The sequence below is a fragment of the Eschrichtius robustus genome, chromosome 17 (assembly GCF_028021215.1).
Source record: "Eschrichtius robustus isolate mEscRob2 chromosome 17, mEscRob2.pri, whole genome shotgun sequence".
In the NCBI taxonomy this organism is placed as follows: domain Eukaryota; kingdom Metazoa; phylum Chordata; class Mammalia; order Artiodactyla; family Eschrichtiidae; genus Eschrichtius; species Eschrichtius robustus.
Genome location: NC_090840.1, coordinates 60,989,727 through 61,016,174, shown reverse-complemented (window position 1 = coordinate 61,016,174; position 26,448 = coordinate 60,989,727). Strand labels below are relative to the sequence as shown.

The 26,448-nt window shown below is 36.7% G+C and overlaps 2 protein-coding genes across 4 annotated transcripts in view; one reads left to right on the top strand and one right to left on the bottom strand.

Moving 5' to 3' along the window:
* CSMD3 (CUB and Sushi multiple domains 3) overlaps positions 1 to 26,448 on the top strand; it is a 1,176,048-nt gene that overhangs the window by 919,707 nt on the left and 229,893 nt on the right. For all 3 annotated transcript variants that reach the window (XM_068525309.1, XM_068525308.1, XM_068525307.1), the window contains one exon: positions 8,993 to 9,109. In XM_068525309.1, the coding sequence (XP_068381410.1) occupies positions 8,993 to 9,109 (117 nt within the window). The remainder of the gene's footprint in view (positions 1 to 8,992; positions 9,110 to 26,448) is intronic.
* Positions 4,293 to 4,636, bottom strand: LOC137751364 (small ubiquitin-related modifier 2-like). Its single transcript, XM_068525941.1, has 2 exons — positions 4,484 to 4,636; positions 4,293 to 4,367 (listed from the first exon to the last, which is right to left on the bottom strand). The coding sequence occupies exons 1-2, from the start codon at positions 4,634 to 4,636 to the stop codon at positions 4,293 to 4,295; spliced, it is 228 nt and encodes a 75-aa protein (XP_068382042.1).

Below are 26,448 nucleotides of genomic sequence, written 5' to 3'. Positions count from 1 at the left end.
TATAATATTAAAAAATATGTGATTTGGCAACAAAGTCCCATTTACTTCTAATGCTAATGTAATTTGTTGCTTACATTTGAAATTAAAGGAAATGCTAAAATTAATTAGGGTCTAATGAAAATATAGATATCTTTCCCTATCCAAATTTATGGAACAAGGTAAAGAAACCCCTGAATTATAAGAAAAGGGGGAAGATGAGAGGATTTCTGCTCCCTTTCACTAGTACTGTTAGCTCTTGTTTCCCCCCGACTTCTAAAAGATAAAGAATCCAGAGAAGTAGAGGACCTCACCGACACTGACCATCGATAGCTGGGCACAGCAAAGCCACCCAACCCATGAGAATACAGCTGAATCGAAGTTGTAGGTTCCTCTTCCTTTGGGATAGAGTACTTTGCTCTTTATCCTTAGGGAAAATTAAGAGGAGAGGAAAATGAAAACCATGAGCTCCTCCTAGAGGGCAACAATGCCCTGGGTAGGGCCACTAAAAGGCATCCCTGTCTCTCTCAAGGGAAAAGTTTTGGTAGAAACACCAGGAAGGTTCCTCCTGCCCTTTCTCTAAGTTTTGTATTCCTTCTGGGATTGATGAGGTTAGTTTATCTTCCTAAGGCATTTATGAAAGCCTCATTATATCGCCTCCAAGAGATTCTGGAGTAGATCAGGAGAGTTTCTTAATTCATTTCATCTAGACCACATCATATGCCAGATGGAACAGACACCTCCTGTTTCAGTTCCAGTTTGAATTTTCTTCCCTTCAGTAAGAGAGGCTACTCAGTCAGTAAATAGTGAAGCTGGAACTCAAAACTACACCTTTCTGATTCCAAAGCTTTGGGTTTTATATTGCATTTGTTGTGCTACCCTAAACAAAGGGTTTGAAAAATCTGTGAGTTTTACATGCTGTGCATTTAGTCAACAGCAAGATATTAATGTAATGTATATTTTATTCTTCCTAATATTCATGGTGTATATTTATTAGAAGTCCATTATGTACACAAACACTACACTAGGCTCCAGAGTTATAAATAGTGTACAAAAAAGACATGGAAACTTTGACTTAATCGATCATGGAGTCAAGAGATAGAAACAGACCTTAATCAAAGAGCCATACAAATATATATATAATTACAAGTTGTAATCAATGTCCTGAAACTAACTGATGGAATGCTGTATGATGGGGGCTTCTGAGCTAGTCCGGAGACAGGGAAGAAACTTTCCTGAGAAAGCAGCGTCTGTGAGAAGATCAGGTAGGAGTTAAAAAATTGTTACAGGTTTCTTTTTTTCTCTCTAAACTTACTTTATACTAATATGTTAGCTGTCTTAAGTAATTTTTTAAAAATAAAAGACTGCTATCACTAACAGTCAATGACAGAGAGAAATAAAGTAAGCAATGAAAAGGGATTGTAGTTTTAAAAATGCACTAATAATTTGATTAAAATCATTTTAAGAACTTGCCTTCGCATACACAGTTTCCTACAAATCATTGATTAGTGATTTCTAGGGTCTTGGGAGTGGAGCAAATGGGGAGTGACTGCTAATTAGCATAGGAATTCTTTTGGGATGACAAAAATATTCTCAAATTAGATAGTGGGGTTGGTTACACAACTTTGTGAATATGCTAAAAAGATACTCAATTGTACACTTCGAAAGGGTGAATTTTATGGTATGTAAATTTTATCTCAGTCTTGAAAATGAGGTTAAAAATTAGTGACTTAGGTATCATAGATGAACTACCAACACCCATGAGACCATTAGTTTTAGTAGAATTTGTATATGGTAACATGGAAGATCTATCAAAGGAACATATCTATTCATAGACCATTGTCACAGAATGAACTCTTCTTTTTCTAAGAAAGTACTCTATGATGGAGAACACAGCTCATAGAGCACTGAAGGGTGAAGGGAATGTTTTCCTAGCCAGCAAAAGCAGATGAATGAGTCTAGGCAATTAGTGAGGTGAGGTGACAAGATATAGAAGCTCATATTGTACTAAGTTGACTTACTGAGTCATTAAAATGGTTTATAAACCATTGATTATAACATTAAGATGGATTTTTTTTTAGTGTTAAACAGGAGTGTGGAATTAGAACACAAAATTAATTCACAAGTTATGAAGACTGATTTTTGCTCTTTTTCTTTTCAGTGAACAGATGAAACAATAGAAAACTCTATTTATCCTTAGCAATATTTTTTATTATCCTTAGCAATATTATCCTTAGTTTTCCAGATACGTAATTTGAATGTGTCAAAGATAGTTCAGAGGAAAATGAAGAGTAAAATAAATGTGACATAGAGTAATAGTTTATAATTTAAAGTAATATATATTACCATTATGATAAAATAGCCTTATGGGAGGTTTATTATCTAAGGCAGATAAACAAAATGAAGTTTGTTTACTTATATAGGAAACATGAAGAGGCACATGAAATGAATGGCTGAATAGTTAGGTATTTTTGCGAAGATGAAGGTTTTGAACAAAGGAGAGAAAAAAGCAATAGTAATTTTAATCTTAAAGTCAATACTGAGAATAACAGCTGTCTGCATTATAAATTCATATCACAGAGGGTTATGAAAGCCCTTCTCTTAAAAAAAAAAAGACTCCATGAGAGACACAGCTTTCAGACACATTCTATACCAGGATTTATGATTTGTGATATTCAGTTGGGCTATATCAGAGCATAGGTAATTTACTAGAAGTGGACCAGCACTTTTGTAAAGTACAGCAGTTCTTTCAACCTGAAGGAGTCACAGACGACATCTAGTAAATTATCTATTTAATATACCATATTGCTCTTTTGTGACCTGCAAGAATTCATCACTTTTGAAAGTACCTAACTTGCTTTCAGAGAAAAATTTATATATTATATAATAATTTTCATTATAGAGTATATTTGATAATAAATTATATATTACACAAGTGAAAAGAGAGATTTGAAGTTGTGAGTAGCTTAAGGCTGCAGTGTATATAATATAAAGTCTCTGGACATTTAAGAAGTACCTCTTCCATGTAAGTGATTTGAGATTCTTCTGTTCTTCCTACCTTCAGTGGGAAGGTATCTCAGTTCTTCTTCTTCAGTCCTCTTCCTCCATCCCACACACATGATCAAACCATAGGTGGGAAGTCCTTTTTATTGCACTAGCAGCCTTAACGTTTAGTTTCAGTCTCATCTGCTGATTTTCCTAGAGATACCACATCTGTCTATTGTATCACCACATCATAATTCAGGAGTAACACAAGTATACACAGTATAGTTCCAGCATGGGCATATTTTACTTGTACAAATCAAACCATACAAATTCATCCAAAAGAGGATTTAAAAAAAAACAAACAGGAAAAGAGGGAACAAGAAAAATAATACACAATTAAACTGCGTAGGTGATTTTGCTCCCTCAATGAGGGTATGCTACAGACTGATAAAATGTTAGCAAGGATTTGCTACTGTGAAATGGTAGGTATGAGTTTGCCATTCCCTCAGTGGAACTCAGTGTCGATGTGACTGGCTCTCAGATTGTAAAATTCTTATGATTAAATATATTTCTAATGTTTGTTTAAAGATACATATCTTACACATAATAGTGTCTCTAAATATAAAGCAACAGTGATTCCTGGTAACCAGAGAAACAGCAAAGATTTCAATCCCAGAAAGAAAAAAAAAATAGGCTTACATGGATTTATTGGGAAGGTATATCTTTTTTTTTTCAATTTTAAACAGGAAGTTTATTTAAACAGCAAGACGCTTGACTTGAAGGGAGAACTATCTAGGATTTATTTATTTTAGAGTAATTTACCCCTACTTAAAGACAAATTGCCCTACATGTAACAGCTACATACAAAAAAGTTATAAAATTTTCCTTGATTTTACAATGATATGTGAAAAACATTAAAATTCTCCAATCAAGCAAGGTATGCAAGGATTTTTATGTTGTTCTTTTTTTTTTTTTAAACAGTGAGAGCAAAATAACTTACTGGAATATAAAGATAAGAACTGAATGAGCATGCCACTAATGGAGAAAAGGGGGTATTTTCACAGAACCAGTATTTTTCTCCATCCCAACTCCATTTGATGCTGATCAAAACATACCATTGGCCATTTAGTTTAAAAAAATTCAATATGCTTGTACACATATATCAGTTACTTTAGGTACAATAAAGGAATGGGGGTGGGGAAAATGAAAGAGTAGAGAAAACTGTACTGTAGTGGTCAGGATGTGGTGGAACCTAATTGCGGTTTTCTAATTTAGAATGTCTTCTTGGTCTGGAGGAACAGAATTCTGGAGTAAAGTAGCAGGTTCACTTTTTAGTAGCCACCTCCTGTCTGCTGACAGAACACATCAATTGTATCTTCATCCTCCATTTCCAACCATGAAAAGTTCTTTCTAAAAACTGGTAATTTTGAATATAAAACAACCTTGGGCACCTGTGCAGATGTGTCTGTTTCACTGATTGGCTGCCCATCAAATCAGAATCTGATCTGCCTCATTGACAAACCCTGTGTTCACAGTAGGCTTTCATTAGTTTACTAAGTGGCATATGCCTCTTACTCTTAAACTGCTCCACAGAACCATCCTGCCCCACCACCTTCAAATTAATGTGATCGTTGTTCTCAGTCTTGACTCCTTCCTTGGGCTTTTCGTTGCCCATGGCGAGCGCCGGAGTCTCTTCAGCTGCCACTTCACAAAAGAGGTACCAGGTCCGCACGGAACGAGCACACAAGCAGCACCAGGAGAGGGTATATCTTGATTGTCTTGGATTCAAGTCAGTTTATGGGGTAATTTCAACCAAGTGAAATGTTTGTGTTATGTGCTGACTGTGGAACACCATTTTGTAGTAGCATGGTCTTGGCAAGCGTAGTTCATTTAATTGTCCAACAGACCTTTATGGAGAATATACTGTGTATTCAAACTGTTCTAGGAAGAGAAAAGAAACATTGTAAGACTTATTATGTGTTAGAAAAATCACTAGCCGTGGTAAGAACTTGTGAGGATGCGTGGAACTGGGAGTCTGTTGAAAGAGCCCATATGGAAACTGTTGGGAGTCTGGTTTGCAGCAGTTATAGTGGCAGAGGAGAGAGAGAGGCTGAAAAGCTACAGGAGAGTACGAGCAACAAATCAGTGATATATTGAACTCTAAGAGTCAGGGAGAAAGTGTCAAGAATACGGCATTTTGCCTGAAAAAGAAAAATATATATATAAATATATATATATGTGTGTGTGTGTGGATGAATCACTTTGTCTACATCTGAAACTAACACAACACTGTAAATTCACTATACCTCAAGAAAAAATTGTTACAAAGAAGAATAATGGCATTTTATAATAGGCTAAGTTTGACATTTTAAGTGTTTAAAATACTTAGGCTTTATATGTATACATAAAACACAATTCTTTAGTGCTGTGAAATCATAATTACAGCAAACAATATAAATGTTAGGATTATTGTCAAAGTGATAGCACATTTTAGAATTAGCAGTTTGGCATTTCGGAAAGTATGTTCTGAAGAACATTGGTCATGTGAGATGAAAGAGAGCCTCCATGATCAAATAAGTTTGTAAGAACAAGTATGACATTCCCCAAACCTTACTAAAGTCTCAGTTAAGTCTCATAGCATAGAACCCTATTTATTTTACCCATGTATTTCCTAAACTTACTTAATCACAGAACCATTTCTTCTCATAATACATGTGTTCTACAAAAATGCTATTAAAATAGAGATTTAAGAGTAGTCATATGTATCACATAAGTTATAATCAAGAACAGGTGAGTTCTTATGTTTTGCATTACAATGGATATAGGCTGTTTAGAAAAACATAGCCAGTTTGACAAAAGGCCCACAGGTATGAGTCAAATGGCAAAAATAAGCATAGAATTAAAAGTTCTGTCTTGCTTTTATCTTCTACTGATTGTTAATAGAGCCAGAAAGATAACGGCTGACCTTTTCTGTACTAGCCAATAAAATGAAATTAAAACAGGAAGAAAGAATACAGAAAGCTTCTAGGAAGCAACATTACAAGAATTAGTAAAGCTGGCCTGGCTTAGTCATTATTCCATTTAGATTTTTATAAACATAAAACAGATTACAGTATATCTGCACCTCACAGCATAGTGAATTTTCCCTTATTTACATACTGCATAAAATATTGTCAGTCACCACAATATTCAACATAATTGACTATAAATTAGGCCATGCTGTAAGCACTGACCAGAAAAAATGTAAAATTATTGCTACCAACACAAATAACAAAATCTAACATAATATTAGTTACCATAAAGACCTGTGATTATACTGCAACCTTGTATATATTCATTAGTGGTTAAAAAACTTTATATTTTTTCATATTTATAAATGAGATTTTTAACAAGAGCCGTCCCAAAAGTCCATTATGCAAAATAAAATATTCAAAACATATTGAGGCTATTAGATGCATAGTAATGTAGAATGGCAGAATGTTCATGACTAAGTCACAAAGCTGAACTTGAGTTAGAAGCTCTCATTTCTATTCATTCTTTCAAAATATAAAAATAAGAGCTTTTGTCACGTACATTCAAAGTATTGTCATTTTGGAGCACCTTAAAATCAGAAAGAAAATTAACATAAAACATGCTGCTTATTCTTGAGTGATTCTCTCATCAGTACTATTATCAGCTGAATAAAGTTATCAGTGCTGAAATAAGAATACACCTGACTAATCTCAAACACTAATGAGCGATGAGAGCAGTGCTTCTTTGGTTATTATCATCATTGTCAATTTGTTGTTCTAGGGAGTTCTAATTTTACTATGTTTAATTCTAACTATTTATTACCATTTTATAGAACATTAAAAGGAAAAAAGGTAGAACATTCATTAGCCACCCAACTCAGTACAACTTACTGTTTGCTTTGTATGTGTGTGTTTTAAATATATTGCTCTATCTTTAAACTTTGGCCAGAAATCCATCAAAAGTTTTGAACTTTTCAAACTGTCATGACTCTTCTCAAGCCACCTAACACACCACTGCATTCAGCTCTCTTTAAAAGGAAATCAGGCATTAACTCCAATAAATTCCCAGCATAAAACCTAAACCTATGTATTTTCAGTCTTCTTCAGCTCTTTTTCTCAAGTCACAGAGGACTGTCATTAATGCTTTCTAAACTTAATCACTCCAGTTTAGTTTTTGATCTTTCCCAAGCCTCTAAGTCAGTGCTCCAGATATTCCCTCTTTAATGACTGTCCTCCCTGTTCAAACAACAGTAACAAAAACGCATTCAGCTTTGCATCTTCCCCCAGCTACTCCCTACATTCTCCTTCTGTTTATGGTTAAGATTCTGATTACTTTTGTATCTCTTTATAAACCACTTATTCTTCATCCAACTACAATCTAGCTACCTCTCTCTACTCTAGTTCAAGGGTTACCAATCTTTTCTGTACAGAGCCAGATGATATTTTGGGCTTTGCTGACCACATATGTCTCTTTGATGTATTCTGATTTATTTTTTTCTTTTGTTTTAAACTCTTTAAACATGTGAAAACTTCCTTTGGTACAGGGTGGATTTGGTTTGCTGGCTGTAATTTGCAGAAAGCGGCTCTGGTTAAAACTACTCTATGAATAATGCCAAAAAGTTCCTTTCTGGTGTTTGAAGGGAATCCTCCCTACACAAATTCAAGGCGAATTAAGTGATAAGCTGAAGGAAGGCAGACCATCAGCTTTAATATTGATAAAAGCTGAGGAGCAGTAACAGTGGGCTTCCTGTGCAGCTGCAGGTCTCTCCCAACGACCACGGCCACCCCCTCAACAGATTCACCCTTAAATAGGCTGTAGAGGAGACCAGCAAGCTGCTTTACAGGCAGGATGGCTCCCAACCAGAAGTAAAGTTTCTGTCCTGGGCTCACCCATCAAGAAGCTCATTCCATCTCCATGGGGTAAGGGGTGGAGCCAGCAGGCCGGCAAGCCTAGGCAAAATCCATCCTGGGGGAAACCAGAGGCATAGAGAAGTAGGTCCCTGCTACCTAATACTCTAGACCGCCAAGCCACCTCAGACTCCTTTTTCATTTATTACCACTTTGCAACACAGTGGTTTTGAACACTTTCTTTTCATTGAAACTTTCCTCCCCATTGGCTCCCAAGAGACTAAATTCTTTGTAGCCACCCTCTCACTAATTCTACTTTGGCATTCTCTGACCTCCTCTTTGGCCATCTTTTCTCATTCTACATACTTTTCTGGGAGATCTCATTCATTTAAATAATATCAACTATCATCTTTTGCTTTTGATACCTATAACTCCTTTAGTAGCCCAGATCTTTCTCTGTGTTCCAGAACTACAAATCCCAAAGCATCCACCTACCTTGTGAAAAACAGAACAACTAATCTACAAATTTTCCAGAAACACTGGTTTCACCCTCATCTTTTTTAGGAACATAGCACATTTGGGGCTGAGGTAGCAATAATGTCTCTCTTATGCACCATCAGCAACTCTTCTGATTTACATGTAAACCATAAGCAGATAGAGATTGGTGAGAGAATATTTTACTTAGATGAGTGGATGAATGTGTTTGTACAGCCATCCCTGTCCTGTGTATAGAAGTACCTCAGTTGGTGGTAGCATAATCAAGGTTGATTTTGAGTAGAGTTTCAAAGCCTGGTGGTGAGTAAAACAATTTCCCACTGCATGTGTAATTTCTCATCATTATAAAAGAGATGATTATCTTTACACTTTTATCATAAATGAAAGCAGGCCACCATTATTACCTTTAGAGATAGATAGCACCATTGCAACGTTATTATATTACTTTGTTTCTGAGAAGAGTAAATCTGAATACTTAAAAAGAAGCTTTCTATTGCATGTGCACAATTTTTGATTTTTAAAATATTTGACAGTGGGGACCTTGTTAAAAGATGGAAATAAATGATATTCCTTAAAATTCAGTAGCCATAATTTTTATAGCATGAAAATAGTCATAGTATGAATTTTTAAATGTTTTTCTAAAAATAATATTTTTTTAACATTTTTTTTATTTCCAGCACCTTGTGGAAGTCGTTCAACAGGTTCAGAAGGCACTGTTCTATCACCAAACTATCCAAAAAATTACAGTGTGGGACATAATTGTGTTTATTCTATAGCAGTTCCCAAGGAGTTTGGTAAGTAAGATACATCTCATCATGTAGGGTATCATTCCAGACATGCTTTATTTTCACTATATGCCATTCAAAATGTTAGTTGTTTTTTAATGAAAATATTTACTATTCATAAAGTACTTCGCAAATTTTTTTAGATAGTTTTGTAATAATAAAATTTTGAGGTTATTTTACTCATTTTGAATTTACAGTCAAGTGCACAGGTGAACAACAATATAAAAATGAAAACAGGATTGTTTTTAATTTTTAAAAACAAGTACATCCAGTAACCTTGCAAGTGCCTTCATATTGGAATTTCATAAAATGGGAAATTACCAGAGCATAAAGCAAAGTCTGCTCTGCAAAATATGCATAAAATCAAATATAGAACAGTTATAATAATGACAATAATATGTACAAAACAATCGTATCAGTTTTATACTTTATTAACACATTTCCAGAAAGAAAAGATTTTGGTTTTAGGCACCTAGTTTCTGGGACAGCAAGGGATATAAAAAGACAGCAAAGGACATTTCAGCTAATCTTGTCAACCTGACAGTCTGTTCTGCATTGGCACTGAGAAGACAATGTGTCCTTTGCTGCCTTCACATCTCCCTGATCACAAGTCTTAGAAGTCACTCATCTGGCTTCTAAAGGTTTTGGATCTGAAATCTAGCTGGATCTAACCCAGGTTTAGCTCTCTTTATGGATGGATAGGCAAAGGAAATTTAGTGAGCAGTAAACTGTTGGAGAGAGGCTGAAAGTTTAGACTTCTAGAATTTAGATTTACAGTATTGTGTTACATGGTAAAGGATTTGCTGTGAAATGAATGTCTGAGCCAGGATGACAAAATATTGTAGCAGAAGGACATAGATTTGATCATATCAAGATTCTTGGATCACGTATTGACTTAATGTTTCTGCTGACGTATAAAATAAGCTGATGCTTCCAGTCCAATTGCTTATAATGAGATATTACCTATATATGCTCTATATGTCCTCCTTTTCTCTCTTCTGAAACAAGTCCAAGATCCTCAACTTACTCAAAAGAACATTGTCATCAGAAGGGAAGCGCTAAACCTTTTATTTTAACCTTAAAATAGAATTGATGATGTTAGCATTAGCAAGGTGTCTATTTCTTTTCTACAAACTATTTCTTCTTCTTAGCATATTGATCGGTTACATCAGAGTTGAGTTCTTTAATTGTGAAGAGAACAACAGTTTAGAAGGAAAAACATCATCTGCTTAATCGTGTTTATTTTGTTTTATTTTATTTTATTGCCTTTTGTGCCCAAGAGAGCCCTTCTCTTGCTAGAGGGGTTTATAGGCCCCAGCTGCCAAAAATATTACATGGTTGATGACAGAATCCTAGCACTGCTAATCCAGAAGACTGCATGGCGATCTGAGTCCTCTTTGGAAACCAGTAATTTGTTCTTTTATACTCTGTTCTTGGGATGGCATGCAATCAAAGGAATGAAAAGGAAGAAAATCAGGCATTTCCTTTTCTGACACATAAACATTTGGTCACCTGGAGGTATTTTACAGTAGCCTATGCATGTATGCATGTATGTTCAAAAAGAGAAAAAAAAAGTACTGATTAAAATACAATTAAATTAATAGATTCCTAATGAATGGAATCTTTATTTTAGCAGAGTTAATGTAAGTTAAATTTAATTATCTTAATATGAAATAATGCAACTAATAATTGGTGGTTTTTAACACTAATTTTTTTTTAAACAAGTCCTTTTGGATTATCTGTGGGTAAAATCAAATGCACTTTGATTTATTAGTAAGGAAACTGATTTTGTTTTTATAAATGTTGCATCATTCTTTATTTCAAACTACTCATAGAGTCAAACAGACAATTCTAATTTCAGCTTGTCACACCTTAGCTATATATCTTTGGACAAGTTACATAATCTTTTTTGAGACTCAGTTTCTTTATTTGTAAAGCAGGGATCATTATGTCTATGGAGCAGAGCTGTTGTTAGTAGTAAATGAGAAAATATATATATATATGTATATATGATATCTTACATAGTTCATACTATTGGGTTTAAGAATGCCAGCTTTGGAGTCAGATTTCTGGATTCAGAACACAACTCAATTTACTCTTTTTCGTTGGACTAATTACATCATCTGCCTGAGTCTTACTTTTCTTATCTCTGAAATAGAGCTGGTAAATGTCTATTTCTTAGGGTTATTTGATAATTAAATAAAAAATATGTAAGTGATTGGTATAATAACATATAGTAAGTCATACACACACGAGTGCACATACAGACACACTTTTTTTAAAATTTAATTTTATTTATTTATTTATTATTTTTGGCTGTGTTGGGTCTTCGTTTCTGCGCGAGGGCTTTCTCTACTTGCGGCAAGTGGGGGCCCCTCTTCATCGCGCTGCGCGGGCCTTTCACTATCGCGGCCTCTCTTGTTGCGGAGCACAGGCTCCAGATGCGCAGGCTCAGTAGCTGTGGCTCACGGGCCTAGTCGCTCCGCGGCATGTGGGATCTTCCCAGACCAGGGCTCGAAACCGTGTCCCCTGCATTGGCAGTCAGATTCTCAACCACTGCGCCACCAGGGAAGCCGCCAGACACACTTTTTTTTATTTTCACATTCATAGGCACTCCCATCGCCCCGAAAAGATGAAATAAAATGACCTGGATTACTGGATTGCCCTAGGGTCTTAAGAGTAGCATGGCTAAAAATAAAACATTTATATTATGTAATGAAAGCATGAAAACAAATATTTTGTGCTTTATATCTCCAGTGACTATCCAACCACCTGTTGATCACTTAAAATTTTCTGGGAGCAGAGTAGAGGAATTAAAACCTACTGATCATCATAGATTTCTTCCTGTCCCTACCTTTACCTCTTTAATGTGAGCTAATCAAGCAATAGTTACTGGATCTCTGCAGATCAAATTTCTATTTTGCTTCTTCTTCCTCTCATTCTCTCTTTGCCATAATTTCCCTCTATTGCCACTTTGAGTTATGTTTTATGACTTTTTGGTATCACTTCATAGCATATCACTTCTCACTTTTTCCCTTTTCTTGTCATTTATCCCAAATTATAATCATTTCTTCTTCCATATCTTTTATATGCTGACACTTTTAGAATTTAATTTTTAAAATCATTTAGCATAATATCTGTCAGTACACTCAATTCATATATTGGGATTGTAGTTTTTTACAAGGGTTAAGGTTCTGAAGTCATTAGGTAAGGAGAAAATCACATATAATCAACATTACCCATGAAATACCTTAAATCAGCCATAGAAGATCATCTACATGGTTTTTTGTAAGCCATATTATTTCAATAATTCTAACAGGACATTTTTCCTCCAGTGTTAGGAAGATAACAGTTTGTTCAGATAATACCAGATGAGCTAGTTTGGTTTCTTACAGATCATTTAGTACCAAATTACTTTCATTTATTTATTTTTGCCCAGTGTAGATTTGAATTCATATCAATTAAATGTGCACATAACGTGACTCTACTAGTTGATTTAGTGAATACTATTTTGTCGGTGAATTCCTGTCTTTCAGTTTTTCTAGATAAGAGAATCATCAATTCATAATGCTTTCATCGGCATCATTGGATTTCATTTCAACTTCAGATATTAGGGTTACTTTGGTAATACTCATTCTGCAGGATTCAAGTTGTTTTAAATACTTAGACAAATAACAATTATGGATCAGTTATTGATATTTTGCTGTCTTTCTTCTAACAAACTATTTCACTTGGATTTTTTGGTTTAAAAATACCCTACTTGGGACTTCCCTGGCAGTCCAGTGGTTAAGACGCACACTTCCACTGCAGGGGGCACGGGTTTGATCCCTGGTTGGGGAACTAAGATCCCACATGCCACACGGCGTGGCCAAAACCAAAAAATGCCCTACTTTATCTATTAATGAAATAAGTTTTAATTTTCCTTCATCTTTCAATTTTAAATTATAAGTTGTTTCCCCTGATGGTTTGGTTACTAAAGTTCTTCATACATTAATTTTAAGTGCCAAAAACATGGCAGACAAATTTTATTATTTTGAATTTGGTATAGGTAAGATGCTTTAGAATATAAGAAAACTGTTGACATTGTTAGAGGGAAAATATTTTTATTAATATTGTGTATTTATACCTATAGTGTAGGGGCCAAAATCATATTGCAGGGAGGGGGTGGTTAGTAAAATTGGGAAAAATGTTGTGAACTTCTATTTCAATAATCTTGGCTGAGATAAAACAGAAAGAGTTAGGGTGATAGCTAAAGTAGCATACTAGTCAGAGGCTAATGTTTGTTTTTGTCTGTTTTCTCTTGGGGTAGAAGATAATGGAGTTTTTATTTTAAAGCTCAAGAGAACGATAGTGGGGGGGGGCAAAATTGAAGATTTTAGATGGACCAGTTGGTAAAGCAAGATCCTTGAAACAATGTAAGGAGATGGGATTTTAAAAACCTGGAGGTCCTCTTTAAACTATAATTCAGGAGAAATGATTCCTAATTAGTATCGTACCTGAATTAGTTTCACTTGGAATATTGCCTTGTGAAATTATCATTACTTTCTGATCTCTCTCCCCTTTTCCCCTTCTATCACCCGCTCTTTACATTATGAGGAGTATCTGTAAAAGAAATATATTAGCGTCTTAGGGCTGCCATAACAAAGTACCACAAATTTAGTGGCTTAAAACAACAGAGGTTTATTCTCTCACAGTTCTGGAGGCTAGGCCCCTGAAATCAAGGTATCAGTAGCATGACACTCCCTCTGCACACCCTAGGGAAGAGTGCTTCCTTGCTTCTTCCTAGCTTTAATGGCTCCCAGCAATCCTTGAAGTTCTGTGGTTTGTAGCTGCATCACTCTGATCTCAGGCTCTGTATTTACAAGAACTTTTTCCCTGTTTGTGTGTCTCCTTTGTTTTTATATGTATCTCTGTCCTCTTATAGAGACACCAGTGTAGGATTTAGGGCCCACCCTAATCCATGATCTCATCTTAATCTTAGTTACGTCTGCAGAGATCCTGTTTCCAAATACAATGACATTCTGAGCCTCTGGGTGGACATGAATATTGGGGGGACACTATTCAACACACTACAGAGAATAGACTATATTACCACAGTTTTATGTAGAAAATCCTAACATAAATTACTCTATAAACTGTGTATCAAAAAGTAATTGTGTAGAATGTAAACTAACATTCAGATTTCTTGGAGAATTCCAACATGTAAATCACCTTGAGGAAATCCAAGGATAGTCTGTGGTGACTTAACTTTGTGTTTAGCCTTCCAGATAGTCTCACCTCCTAAAAGACCCATTCTGAATGCATATTTGTTAAGATACAAAGCTTACTCTTTCCCAAGATTAGCTTTCACAGTGGGATCTTGGAAGTGTGCATGAAAACCACTTCAGGTTTTCCTTCTTAGATTTCCCAGTTAAGATGCCCTCTCTCATATCTTTTGTTCTTGGTGTAGACTCTTGGTTGAATAGGTTTCAAAGTCATGAATCCCTAAATCACAGAGTTATTGTCAGTCCAGTCTACTCTGTACAAGGGACATAGAGTTACTAAAACCTTTTGTGTATTGCTGTGGGAGAGGATTTTTGTTTTGTTTTATCTTTAAATTAGCTGTCATCATCTTAAACTTTTCTTCCAATTCCACATATTTTATATTTGTTTCTTATTCGCAACCATTTTCTATCCTATCTCCCACTGTAGTATTTTTCCTCCAGTCAATCAAGAAACATCTTTCCCTGTGACATTGCCTACAATATAGGGTTATAGTTGTTTTTTTAAATTAATTTCAAACTTTATTGTAATATTATATTAAAACTGAAAATGATGTGTTAACAACTATCTCATTAATTCTTATTATAGTCATTAAATTTAGTACTTCCTTTCCATCTTATAGACTTAGGAAATCACGTAATGATTGTAAAATGCAATTTATTTTTACAATATATCTTTCACATTTCTGTGTAAACTATTATTCTATGAAAAGTAGTCTTTAAAAATTTAGGTCGCCTTAGAATTTAGAAGGAAAGAGCAAAATGGATTGAAACTAAGATGCACACACACTATATATAAATGTGTATATGTGTGTATACATATGTATATATGGACTTTTTAAGGTGCATCAATATAGTTATGACCTGCATATGGAAGGTTAACTGACTAGTCTCATCTTTTATGTTAAAACTGATAGCCTTTCTTTTGCTCTGTGTATATTCTCCTTTAAAACTCAGGCATATATTTGACCATTTGCCTTTTTTTAAACTTTTATTGGCATATAATTGATTTACAATGTTGTGATAGTTTCAGGTGTACAGCAGAGTGATTCAGTTATACATATACATATTCATTCTTTTTCAGATTCTTTTCCCATATAGGTTATTACAGAATATTGAGTAGAGTTCCCTGTGATATACAGTAGGTCCTTGTTGGCTACCTGTTTTATATGAGTAGTGTGTATATGTTAATCCCAAGCTCCTAATTTTTCCCTCCCCCATGTTTCCCCTTTGGTAATCATAACCTTGTTTTCAAAATCTGTGAGTCTGTTTCTGTTTTGTAAATAAATTAATTTATATCATTTTTAAAATAGATTCCACATATGAGTGATATCATATGATATTTGTCTTTCTCTGTTTGACTTACTTTACTTAGAATGATAATCTCTAGGTCCATCCATGATGCTGCAAATGGCATTATTTCATTCTTTTTTCATGGCTGAATAATATTCTGTTGTATATATGTACCAAATCTTTATCCATTCCTCCGTCGATGGACATTTAGGTTGCTTCTGTGTCCTGGCTATTGTAAATAGTGCTGCAATGAACATTAGGGTGCATGTATCCTTTTGAATTATGGTTTTCTCCAGATATATGCCCAGGAGTGGGATTGCTGGATCATATGGTAGCTCTATTTTTAGATTTTTAAGGAACCTCCATACTGTTCTCCATAGTGGCTGTACCAATTTACATTCCCACCAACAGTGTAGAAGGGCTCCCTTTTCTCCACACCATCTCCAGCATTTATTGTTTGCAGATTTTTTTGATGATGGCCATTCTGACCGGGGTGAGGTGATACCTCATTGTAGTTCTGATTTGCATTTCTCTAATAATTAGTGATGTTGAGCATCTTTTCATGTGCTTTTTGGCCATCTGTATGTCTTTTTTGGAGAGACGTCCTTTTAGATGTTATGCCCATTTTTTGATTGGGTTGTTTGTTTTTTTGACATAGACCTGCATGAGCTGTTTGTATATTTTGGAGATTAATCCCTTGTTGTTGACCTTCTGATCAACTTGTTTAATCCCTTGTTTAATCCCTTGTTGTTTGCCTTCTGATCTTATATTTAGGTGTTTTCAAATGACCTATTTTATTCAGCATTGTTTACATAATTTATGTTTTTGTTACCTGGCTTTATACTTAATTCAGTAATTTATTGTCATTAATTTTCCCCATATTTTAGTAACAAATTGTTTTGAGATTCTTTTTATATTCTCATTAAGTTACTAAATCATTTTATTGGCATTCTGTTTTTTCCTGGTGTGAAGTTTTCAATAATGAACTCTTACAGTCATTCAAGGCTATTTATATTTTATATTTAAAGTGTATGACACTTTATTTTTTAACAATACAGTTGCATCAAAAATTCAATGATTAATCTTTTCTAAATATTGAATTTACATATCTAACAATGACAAATAATGTTCACAAAATGTGTGTTTATTCGATATTTATATTTGCTCTTTATCATCACTTGTTAGATACAGAGCAATTGAAAAGAAAAGGGAGCTCTTTTACTCTTAAAATTGATGATTGTGTTAATGTCAACATGCAGAAATGACTGTTAATTGTGTGCCTGTAAGAAAGGAAACTCTTATTTTTTTGAGCCTAATATTTTAGGGTAAGGAAAATGTAATTATCTTATGTATTTATAATCATATTATTTAATTATTTGGTTAATATTTCTATAATTAGATTTGAAGCCATGTTTGGTCACCAGATAGAACAGAATCCCCCATTCAGATTTGGTTCAGATGTCAAGACTCATGATACCACACAAGACCAAGAGGGTACAAAAGGATGTATTACTCATATAATGAGGCTTTCTGAGAAGAGCAGGGCAGTAACCAAGACTGGATCCAAGCAGATCCAAAATTGCTTAAGGGAGCAAAGAAAGCTGACTGGCTTTGGGTTTTATAGGGATGGTGTTGGAGTGAAAGCCCCCACATGATGGTCAGGGCTTGTGAGGTTTGAACTTCCCAAAGGTTGTAAAGGAGAGTGCACACAGGCTTTCTTGTCAGCTTGCCCCAGATATCAGGCAAAAGGGAAACTGGGGGATGGAGGAGAGCTTTAAACTTGTTAGCAGTTAAAGATCAAAGATGATCGCCTTCATCACAATTCACTATTAGTGTTTGGCTGAGTGAAATGTGCCATATTTGAACTTGTTTAAAGCCACAATGGCAATTTGTGAGGCCTGCATCCATTTACTAAAGGAGATGAAAATTCACTGACTACATTGTTCCAGAGCTCAACAATATGGTGAGAAGTGAAATGAGTGCTTTGATCACTATCAATAACGATTAGAACTCTGTAAAGGACATGGAGTGTCTTGGTGAGGCCTTGTATTGTGGCTTTATTTTTTATTTTTAAATTTTTAAAAACAATCTTCATGGGAGTATAATTGATTTACAATGGTGTGTTAGTTTCTGCATTATAACAAAGTGAATCAGCTATATATATACATATACGTATATCCCCATATCTCCTCACTCTTGCATCTCTCTCCCACCCTCTATATCCCACCCCACTAAGTGGTCAAAAAGCACCAAGCTGATCTCGCTGTGCTATGTGGCTGCTTCCCACTAGCTATCTATTTTACGTTTGGTAGTGTATATATGTCCATGCCACTCTCTCACTTTGTCCCAGCTTACCCTTCCCCCTCCCCGTGTCCTCAAGTCCATTCTCTAGTAGGTCTATGTCTTTATTCCCTTCTTGCCCCTAGGTTCTTCATGACCTTTTTTTTTTAGATTCCATATATATGTGTTAGCATACGGTATTTGTTTTTCTCTTTCTGACTTCCTTCACTCTGATGACAGACTCTAGGTCCATGCACCTCACTACAAATAACTCAATTTCATTTCTTTTTATGGCTGAGTAATATTCCACTGTATATATGTGCCACATCTTCTTTATCCATTCATCTGTCGATGGACACTTAGGTTGCTTCCATGTCCTGGCTATTGTAAATAGAGCTGCAGTGAACATTGTGGTACATGACTCTTTTTGAATTATGGTTTTCTCAGGGTATATGCCCAGTAGTGGGATTGCTGGGTCATATGGTAGTTCTATTTTTAGTTTTTTAAGGACCCTCCATACTGTTCTCCATAGTGGCTGTATCAATTTACATGCCCACCAACAGTGCAAGAGGGTTCCCTTTTCTCCACACCCTCTCCAGCATTTATTGTTTGTAGATTTTTGGATGATGGCCATTCTGAGCGGTGTGAGATGATATCTCATTGTAGTTTTGATTTGCATTTCTCTAATGATTAATGATGTTGAGCATTCTTTCGTGTGTTTGTTGGCAATCTGTATATCTTCTTTGGAGAAATATCCATTTCGGTCTTCTGCCCATTTTTCGGTTGGGTTGTTTGTTTTTTTTGATATTGAGCTGCATGAGCTGCTTGTAAATTTTGGAGATTAATCGTTTGTCAGTTGCTTCATTTCCAAATATTTTCTGCCATTCTGAGGGTTGTCTTTTCGTCTTGTTTATGGTTTCCTTTGCTGTGCAATAGCTTTTAAGATTCTTTAGGTCCCACTTGTTTATTTTTGTTTTTCTTTCCATTTCTCTAGGAGGTGGGTCAAAAAGGATCTTGCTGTGATGTATGTCATAGAGTGTTCTGCCTATGTTTTCCTCTAAGAGTTTGATAGTGTCTGGCCTTACATTAGGTCTTTAATCCATTTTGAGTTTATTTTTGTGTATTCTTTTACATGTGGCTGTCCAGTTTTCCCAGCACCACTTATTGAAGAGGCTGTCTTCTCTCCATTGTATATTCTTGCCTCCTTTGTCAAAAGTAAGGTGACAATATGTGCATGGGTTTATCTCTGGGCTTTCTATCATGTTTCATTTTTCTATACTTCTGTTTTGTGCCAGTACGAAACTGTCTTGATTACTGTAGCTTTGTAATATAGTCTTAAGTCAGGGAGCCTGATTCCTCCAGCTCCATTTTTCGTTCTCAAGATTGCTTTGGCTATTCGGGGTCTTTTGTGTTTCCATACAAATTGTGAAATTTTTTGTTCTAGTTCTGTGAAAAATGCCATTGGTAGTTTGATAGGGATTGCATTGAATCTGTAGATTGCTTTGGATAGTACAGTCATTTTCACAATGTTGATTCTTCCAATCCAAGAACATGGTATATCTCTCCATCTCTTTGTATCATCTTTAATTTCTTTCACCAGTGTCTTACAGTTTTCTGCATACAGGTCTTTTGTCTCCTTAGGTAGGTTTATTCCTAGGTATCTTATTCTTTTTGTTGCAATGGTAAATGGGAGTGTTTTCTTAATTTCTCTTTCAGATTTTTCATCATTAGTGTATAGGGATGCAAGAGATTTCTGTGCATTAATTTTGTATACTGCCACTTCACCAAATTCATTGATTAGCTCTAAGAGTTTTCTGTTAGCATCTTTAGGATTCTCTATGTATAGTATCATGTCATCTGCAAACAGTGACAGCTTTACTTCTTCTTTTCTGATTTGGATTCCTTTTATTTCTTTTTCTTCTCTGATTGCTGTGGCTAAAACTTCCAAAACTATGTTGAATAATAGTGGTGAGAGTGGACAACCTTGTCTTGTTCCTGATCTTAGAGGAAATGGTTTCAGTTTTTCACCATTGAGAATGATGTTTGCTGTGGGTTTGTCATATATGGCCTTTATTATGTTGAGGAAAGTTCCCTCTATGCCTACTTTCTGGAGGGTTTTTATCATAAATGGGTGTTGAATTTTGTCATAAGCTTTTTCTGCCTCTATTGAGATGATCATATGGTTTTTCTCCTTCAATTTGTTAATATGGTTTATCACATTGATTGATTTGCATATATTTAAGAATCCTTGAATTCTTGGGATAAACCCCATTTGATCATGGTGTATGATCCTTTTAATGTGCTGTTGGATTCTGTTTGCTAGTATTTTGTTGAGGATTTTTGCATCTATGTTCATCAGTGATATTGGCCTGTAGTTTTCTTTCTTTGTGACATCTTTGTCTGGTTTTGGTATCAGGGTGATGGTGGCCTCATAGAATGAGTTTGGGAGTGTTCCTCCCTCTGCAATATTTTGGAAGAGTTTAAGAAGGATAGGTGTTAGCTCTTCTCTAAATGTTTGATAGAATTCGCCTGTGAAGCCATATGGTTCTGGGCTTTCGTTTGTTTGAAGATTTTTAATCATGGTCTCAATTTCAGTGATTGTGATTGGTCTGTTTATATTTTCTATTTCTTCCTGGTTCAGTCTTGGGAGGTTGTGCTTTTCTAAGAATTTGTCCATTTCTTCCAGGTTGTCCATTTATTGGCATATAATTACTTGTAATAATCTCTCATGATCCTTTATATTTCTGCAGTGTCAAGTGTTACTTCTCCTTTTTCATTTCTAATTGTATTGATTTGAGTCTTCTCCTTTTTTTCTTGATGAGTCTGGCTAATGGTTTATCAATTTTGTTTATCTTCTCAAATAACCAGCTTTTAGTTTTATTGATCTTTCATATTGTTTCCTTCATTTCTTTTTCAGTTATTTCTGATCTGATCTTTATGATGTCTTTGCTTCTGCTAACTTTGTGGGTTTTTTGTTCTTCTTTCTTTAATTGCTTTATGTGTAAATTTAGGTTGTTTATTTGAGATGTTTCTTGTTTCTTGAGGTAGTATTATATTGCTATAAACTTCCCTCTTAGAACTGCTTGTGCTGCATCCCATAGGTTTTGGGCTGTCGTGTTTTCATTGTCATTTGTTTCTAGGTATTTTATGATTTCCTCTTTGATTTCTTCAGTGATCTCTTGGTAATTTAGTAGTGTATTGTTTGGCCTCCATGCGTTTGTATTTTTTACAGGTTTTTTCCTGTAATTGATATCTAGTCTCATAGTGTTGTGGTCAGAAAAGATACTAGATATGATTTCAGTTTTCTTAAATTTACTAAGGCTTGATTTGTGACCCAAGATATAATCTATCCTGGAGAATGTTCCATGAGCACTTGACAAGAAAGTGTATTCTGTTGGCTTTGGATGGAATGTCCTATAAATATCAATTAAGTCCATCTTGTTTAATGTATCATTTAAAGCTTGTGTTTCCTTATTTATTTTCAGTTTGGATGATCTGTCCATTGGGGAAAGTGGGGTGTTAAAGTCCCCTACTATGGTTGTGTTACTGTCGATTTCCCCTTTTATGGCTGTTAGCATTTGCCTTATGTATTGACGTGCTCCTTTGTTGGGTGCATAAATATTTACAATTTTTATATCTTCTTCTTGGATTGATCCCTTCATCATTATGTGGTGTCCTTCTTTGTCTCTTGTAATAGTCTTTATTTTAAAGCCTATTTTGTCTAATATGAAAATTGGTACTCCAGCTTTCTTTTGATTTCCATTTACATGGAAAATCTTTTTCCATCCTCTCACTTTCAGTCTGTATGTGTCCCTAGGTCTGAAGTGGGTCTCTTGTAGACAGTATATGTTTGGGTCTTGTTTTTGTATGTATTCAGCCAGTCTATGTCCTTTGGTGGGAGCATTTAATCCATTTACATTTAAGGTAGTTATCGATATATGTGTTCCTATTACCATTTTCTAAATTGTTTTGGGTTTGTTATTATAGGTGTTTTCCTTCTCTTCTGTTTCCTGCCTAGAGAAGTTCCTCTATCATTTGTTGTAAAGCTGGTTTGGTGGTTCTGAATTCTCTTAATTTTGCTTGTCTATAAAGGTTTTAATTTCTCCATCGAATCTGAATGAGATCCTTGCTGGTTAGAGTAATCTTGGTTGTAGGTTTTTCCCTTTCATAACTCTAAAACTGTCCTGCTACTCCCTTCTGGCTTGCAGAGTTTCTGTTGATCGGTCAGCTGTTAACCTTATGGGGATTCTCTTGTATGCTATTTGTTGTTTTTCCCTTGCTGCTTTTAATATTTGTTCTTTGTATTTAATTTTTGATAGTTTGATTAATATGTGTCTTGGCGTGTTTTTCCTTGGATTTTTCCTGTATGGGAGTCTCTGTGCTTCCTGGAGTTGATTGACTATTTCCTTTCCCATATTAGAGAAGTTTTCAACTGTAATCTCTTCAAGTAGTTTCTCAGTCCCTTTCTTTTTCTCTTCTTCTTCTGGGACCCCTATAATTCGAATGTTGGTGCATTTAATGTTGTCCCAGAGGTCTGAGACTGTCCTCAATTCTTTTCATTCTTTTTTTCTTTATTCTGCTCTGCAGTAATTATTGCCACTTTTTAATCTTCCAGGTCACTTATCCATTCTTCTGCCTCAGTTATTCTGCTATTGATTCCTTCTAGAGAATTTTTAATTTCATTTATTGTGTTGTTCATCATTGTTTGTTTGCTCTTTAGTTCTTCTGGGTCCTTGTTAAATGTTTCTTGTGTTTTCTCCTTTCTATTTCCAAGATTTTGGGTCATCTTTACTATCATTACTCTGAATTCTTTTTCGTGTAGACTACCTATTTCCTCTTCATTTGTTTGGTCTGGTGGGGTTTTACCTTGCTGCTTCATCTGCTGTGTGTTTCTCTGTCTTCTCATTTTGCTTACTTACTGTGTTTGGGGTCTCCTTTTTGCAGGTTGCAGGTTCGTAGTTCCTGTTGTTTTTGGTGTCTGCCCCCAGTAGCTAAGGTTGGTTCAGTGGGTTGTGTAGGCTTCCTGGTGGAGGAGACTGGTGCCTGTGTTCTGGTGGATGAGGCTGGATCTTGTCTTTCTAATGGGCAGGACCGCTTCCAGTGGTGTGTTTTGGGGTGTCTGTGACCTTATTATGATTTTAGGCAGCCTCTTTTCTAATTGGTGGCGTTGTGTTCCTGTCTTGCTAGTTGTTTGGCATGGGGTGTCCAGCACTGTAGCTTGCTGGTCGTTGAGTGGAGCTGGGTCTTAGCATTGAGGTGGAGATCTCTGGGAGAGCTTTCACCGTTTGATATTACGTGGAGCCAGTAGGTCTCTGGTGGTCCAATGTCCTGAACTTGCCTCTCCCAGCTCAGAGGCACGGGCCTGACACCTGGCTGGAGCACCAAGACCCTGTCAGCCATATGGCTCAGAAGAAAAGGGAGAAAAAAAGAAAGAAAGAGAGAAAAAATAAATAAAATAAAATAATGTTATTAAAATAAAAAATTAAAATATTAAAAATTTAAAAAAATAAAAAGTAAGAAGAAAGAAAGAAGAGAGCAACCAAATCAAAAAACAAATCTACCAATGATAATAAAATCTAAATACTAAAGTAAGATAAACATAAAACCAGAAACAAATTAGATGCAGAAAGCAAACCCCAAGTCTGTGGTTGCTCCCAAAGTCTACTGTCTCGATTTTGGGGTGATTCATTGTCTATTCAGTTATTCCACAGATGCAGGGTACATCAAGTTGATTGTGGAGATTTAATCCGCTGCTCCTGAGGCTGCATGGAGAGATTTCCCTTTCTCTTCTTTGTTCGCACAGCTCCCGGGGTTCAGCTTTGGATTTGGCCCCACCTCTGCATGTAGGTTCCCTGAGGGCATCTGTTCTTCACTCAGACAGGACGGGCTTAAAGTAGCTGCTGATCAGGGGGCTCTAGCTCACTCAGGCTGAGGGGAGGAAGGGGTACGGAATGTGGGATGAGTCTGCAGTGGCAGAGGCCAAAGTGACATTGCAACAGCCTGAGGTGTGCCATGTGTTCTCCTGGGGAAGTTGTCCCTCGATCACAGGACCCTGGCAGTGGCGGGCTGCACAGGCTCCCAAGAGGGGAGGTGTGGATAGTGACCTGTGCTTGCACACAGGCTTCTTGGTGGCTGCAGCATCAGCCTTAGCGTTTAATGGCTGTCTCTGGTGTCTGCGCTGATAGCCGCAGCTTGCGCCTGTCTCTGGAGCTCGTTTAGGCGGTGCTCTGAATCCCCTCTCCTCGCGCACCCCGAAACAGTGGTCTATTGCCTCTTAGGCAGTTCCAGACTTTTTCCTGGACTCCCTCCTGGCTAGCCGTGGCCCACTAGCCCCCTTCATGCTCTGTTCATGCAGTCAACCCCAGTCCTCTCCCTGGGATCTGACCTCCGAAGCAGGAGCCTCAGCTCCCAGCCCCGCCCCGCCCCAGCAGCTTAGCAGACAAGCCTCTCAGGCTGGTGAGTGCTGGTCGGCACCTATCCTCTGTGCGGGAATCTCTCCACTTTGCCCTCTGCACCACTGTTGCTGTGCTCTCCTCTGTGGCTCCAAAGCTTCCCCCCCCCCACCCCCTGTCTCCACCAGTGAAGGGGCTTCCTAGTGTGTGGAAACTTTTCCTCCTTCACAGCTCCCTCCCAGAGATGCAGGTCCTGTCACTGTTCTTTTGTCTCTGTTTTTTCTTTTTTCTTTTGCCCTACCCAGGTACGTGGGGAGTTTCTTGCCTTTTGGGAGGTCTGAGGTCTTCTGCCAGTGTTTAGTAGGTGTTCTGTAGGAGTTGTTCCACATGTAGATGTATTTCTGATGTATTTGTGGGGAGGAAGGTGATCTCCACGTCTTACTCCTCCGCCGTCTTGAAGGTCTCTCTTGTATTGTGGCTTTAGTATGTGTAGAGACACATGTGGCATTGATTTATATTTTCGGTATGTCTGAGACAAGATCCCCCCCAATTTTTCCCCATAAGGGGCAACATTGGACCACATGGTCAGGCAATTGGCAGTGGCCCAAGGGTCTATAGAAATGTTCAGCTGAGCTTATTGTTGACAAGGGCAGTCAGTGTAAAGTTGACTGCCCAAAGTTTGGGCAGTTGTACTAATCATTGAATCTTTTATCAGAGATGTCTTAGTTAAGGTATTAAAAGCAACAGCTCTCTAGGAAGTTCAGTCACGTGTGATGATGGTGGCCATACTGTCTGTAACATGTAGAAACTTTCTTTGCTATTCACTCAAGATCCCAAGAAGCTCCTCTGGTAGCTAAGGGGTTCAGAAGAGTAGTGACTGCCTGCAAAACCATGCCATCTGTCAAGGAACTAAGGACAGGGAAGGCCACACCCTCATACAGGTGGGATATTCCAGAGGGCCTAGGTTTGGCTATAATATATAGGTATCATTTCCATTTTAGCAAGGAGGCCTTAGTGGCCGTATGAAACTTGCAGGGTACTACTTCCATGATCCAAGGCATAATGGGCAGGTGGATACAGAGTGCCATGGTCTCAGAGCCTGTGAGAGCCTCTGTTTCCAGGAGATCCCAGTATGCAGCATTGTTGCTGTGAAGGCATATGGCATAGGGCTTCAGGAGGGAGCTTCTTGCATCAGAAGTCCATGGGCAACTTATGGCTATTATGGGTGCTCCAGTGACTCCAAGAGGCATGAGAGGAGGTTGCTAAAGCCTTTACAGTGTAGGAGTCTCTGGGGGGCAGCACCAGCTGTACTAAAATTTGTAAAGATTCTAGAGGCTTTTTTGTAGGAGGCCCCATTCAAGGTAGGCCAGTTTACTAGTAACAGGATAAATGGGCTTAATTAAAATTATAAATGAAAAATATGTTGCCCTCAAAATCCAAAAATTACTAAAAGATTTTGAGCTTGTTTTAACATTGTGGTGCCGTGAGGGTCGATAGTTGTTCCTTAATGGTGTCAAGGATGGAGTGACTTTTGACTGATCAGTTAATTTCTCAGGATTTAACTGAGGTGACAGGGCCTTCTGTCATGTGTAGGGAAATGAAACCTCCCCCTTTTTGTAAGTTCTTTTGTATATGTTTGTCTTGAATGATTGTGGCAAATGAATCTCCTTGAAGGAAGATGTGGTATCACCTGTGCTCATGGAGAAAGTTGGATACAGTTACCATCTTGCCTACCAAGACAGTATGCAGTGGCTAGGCTGTTGAAGACCTCATGGGTAGCCAGGTAAAGTTGTCCCTTCATAGTGGAAAGCAAAAAGCATATCCATCAAAGTTGAAGGCAAACTATAGCTGAGAGGCTTTTGAAACTGGCATTTAACAGATGATATGAGCCAAATCAATAGTAGCACAATATTACCAGCTAGTGATTAGATAGGGCCAGTAATTTCAATAATATTGATAACGGGGCCCTTAATGGGTGCAACAACAGAATTAAGGTTGCAGTAAACTACTGTGAGGTACCATTCATTTTTCCCAGGTTTAAGAACAGCCAAATTGGCTATTAAATGAACAAGTAGTGGAGATAAATACCCCTTCTCTAAATGTCTTTTACAATGGGCTTCAA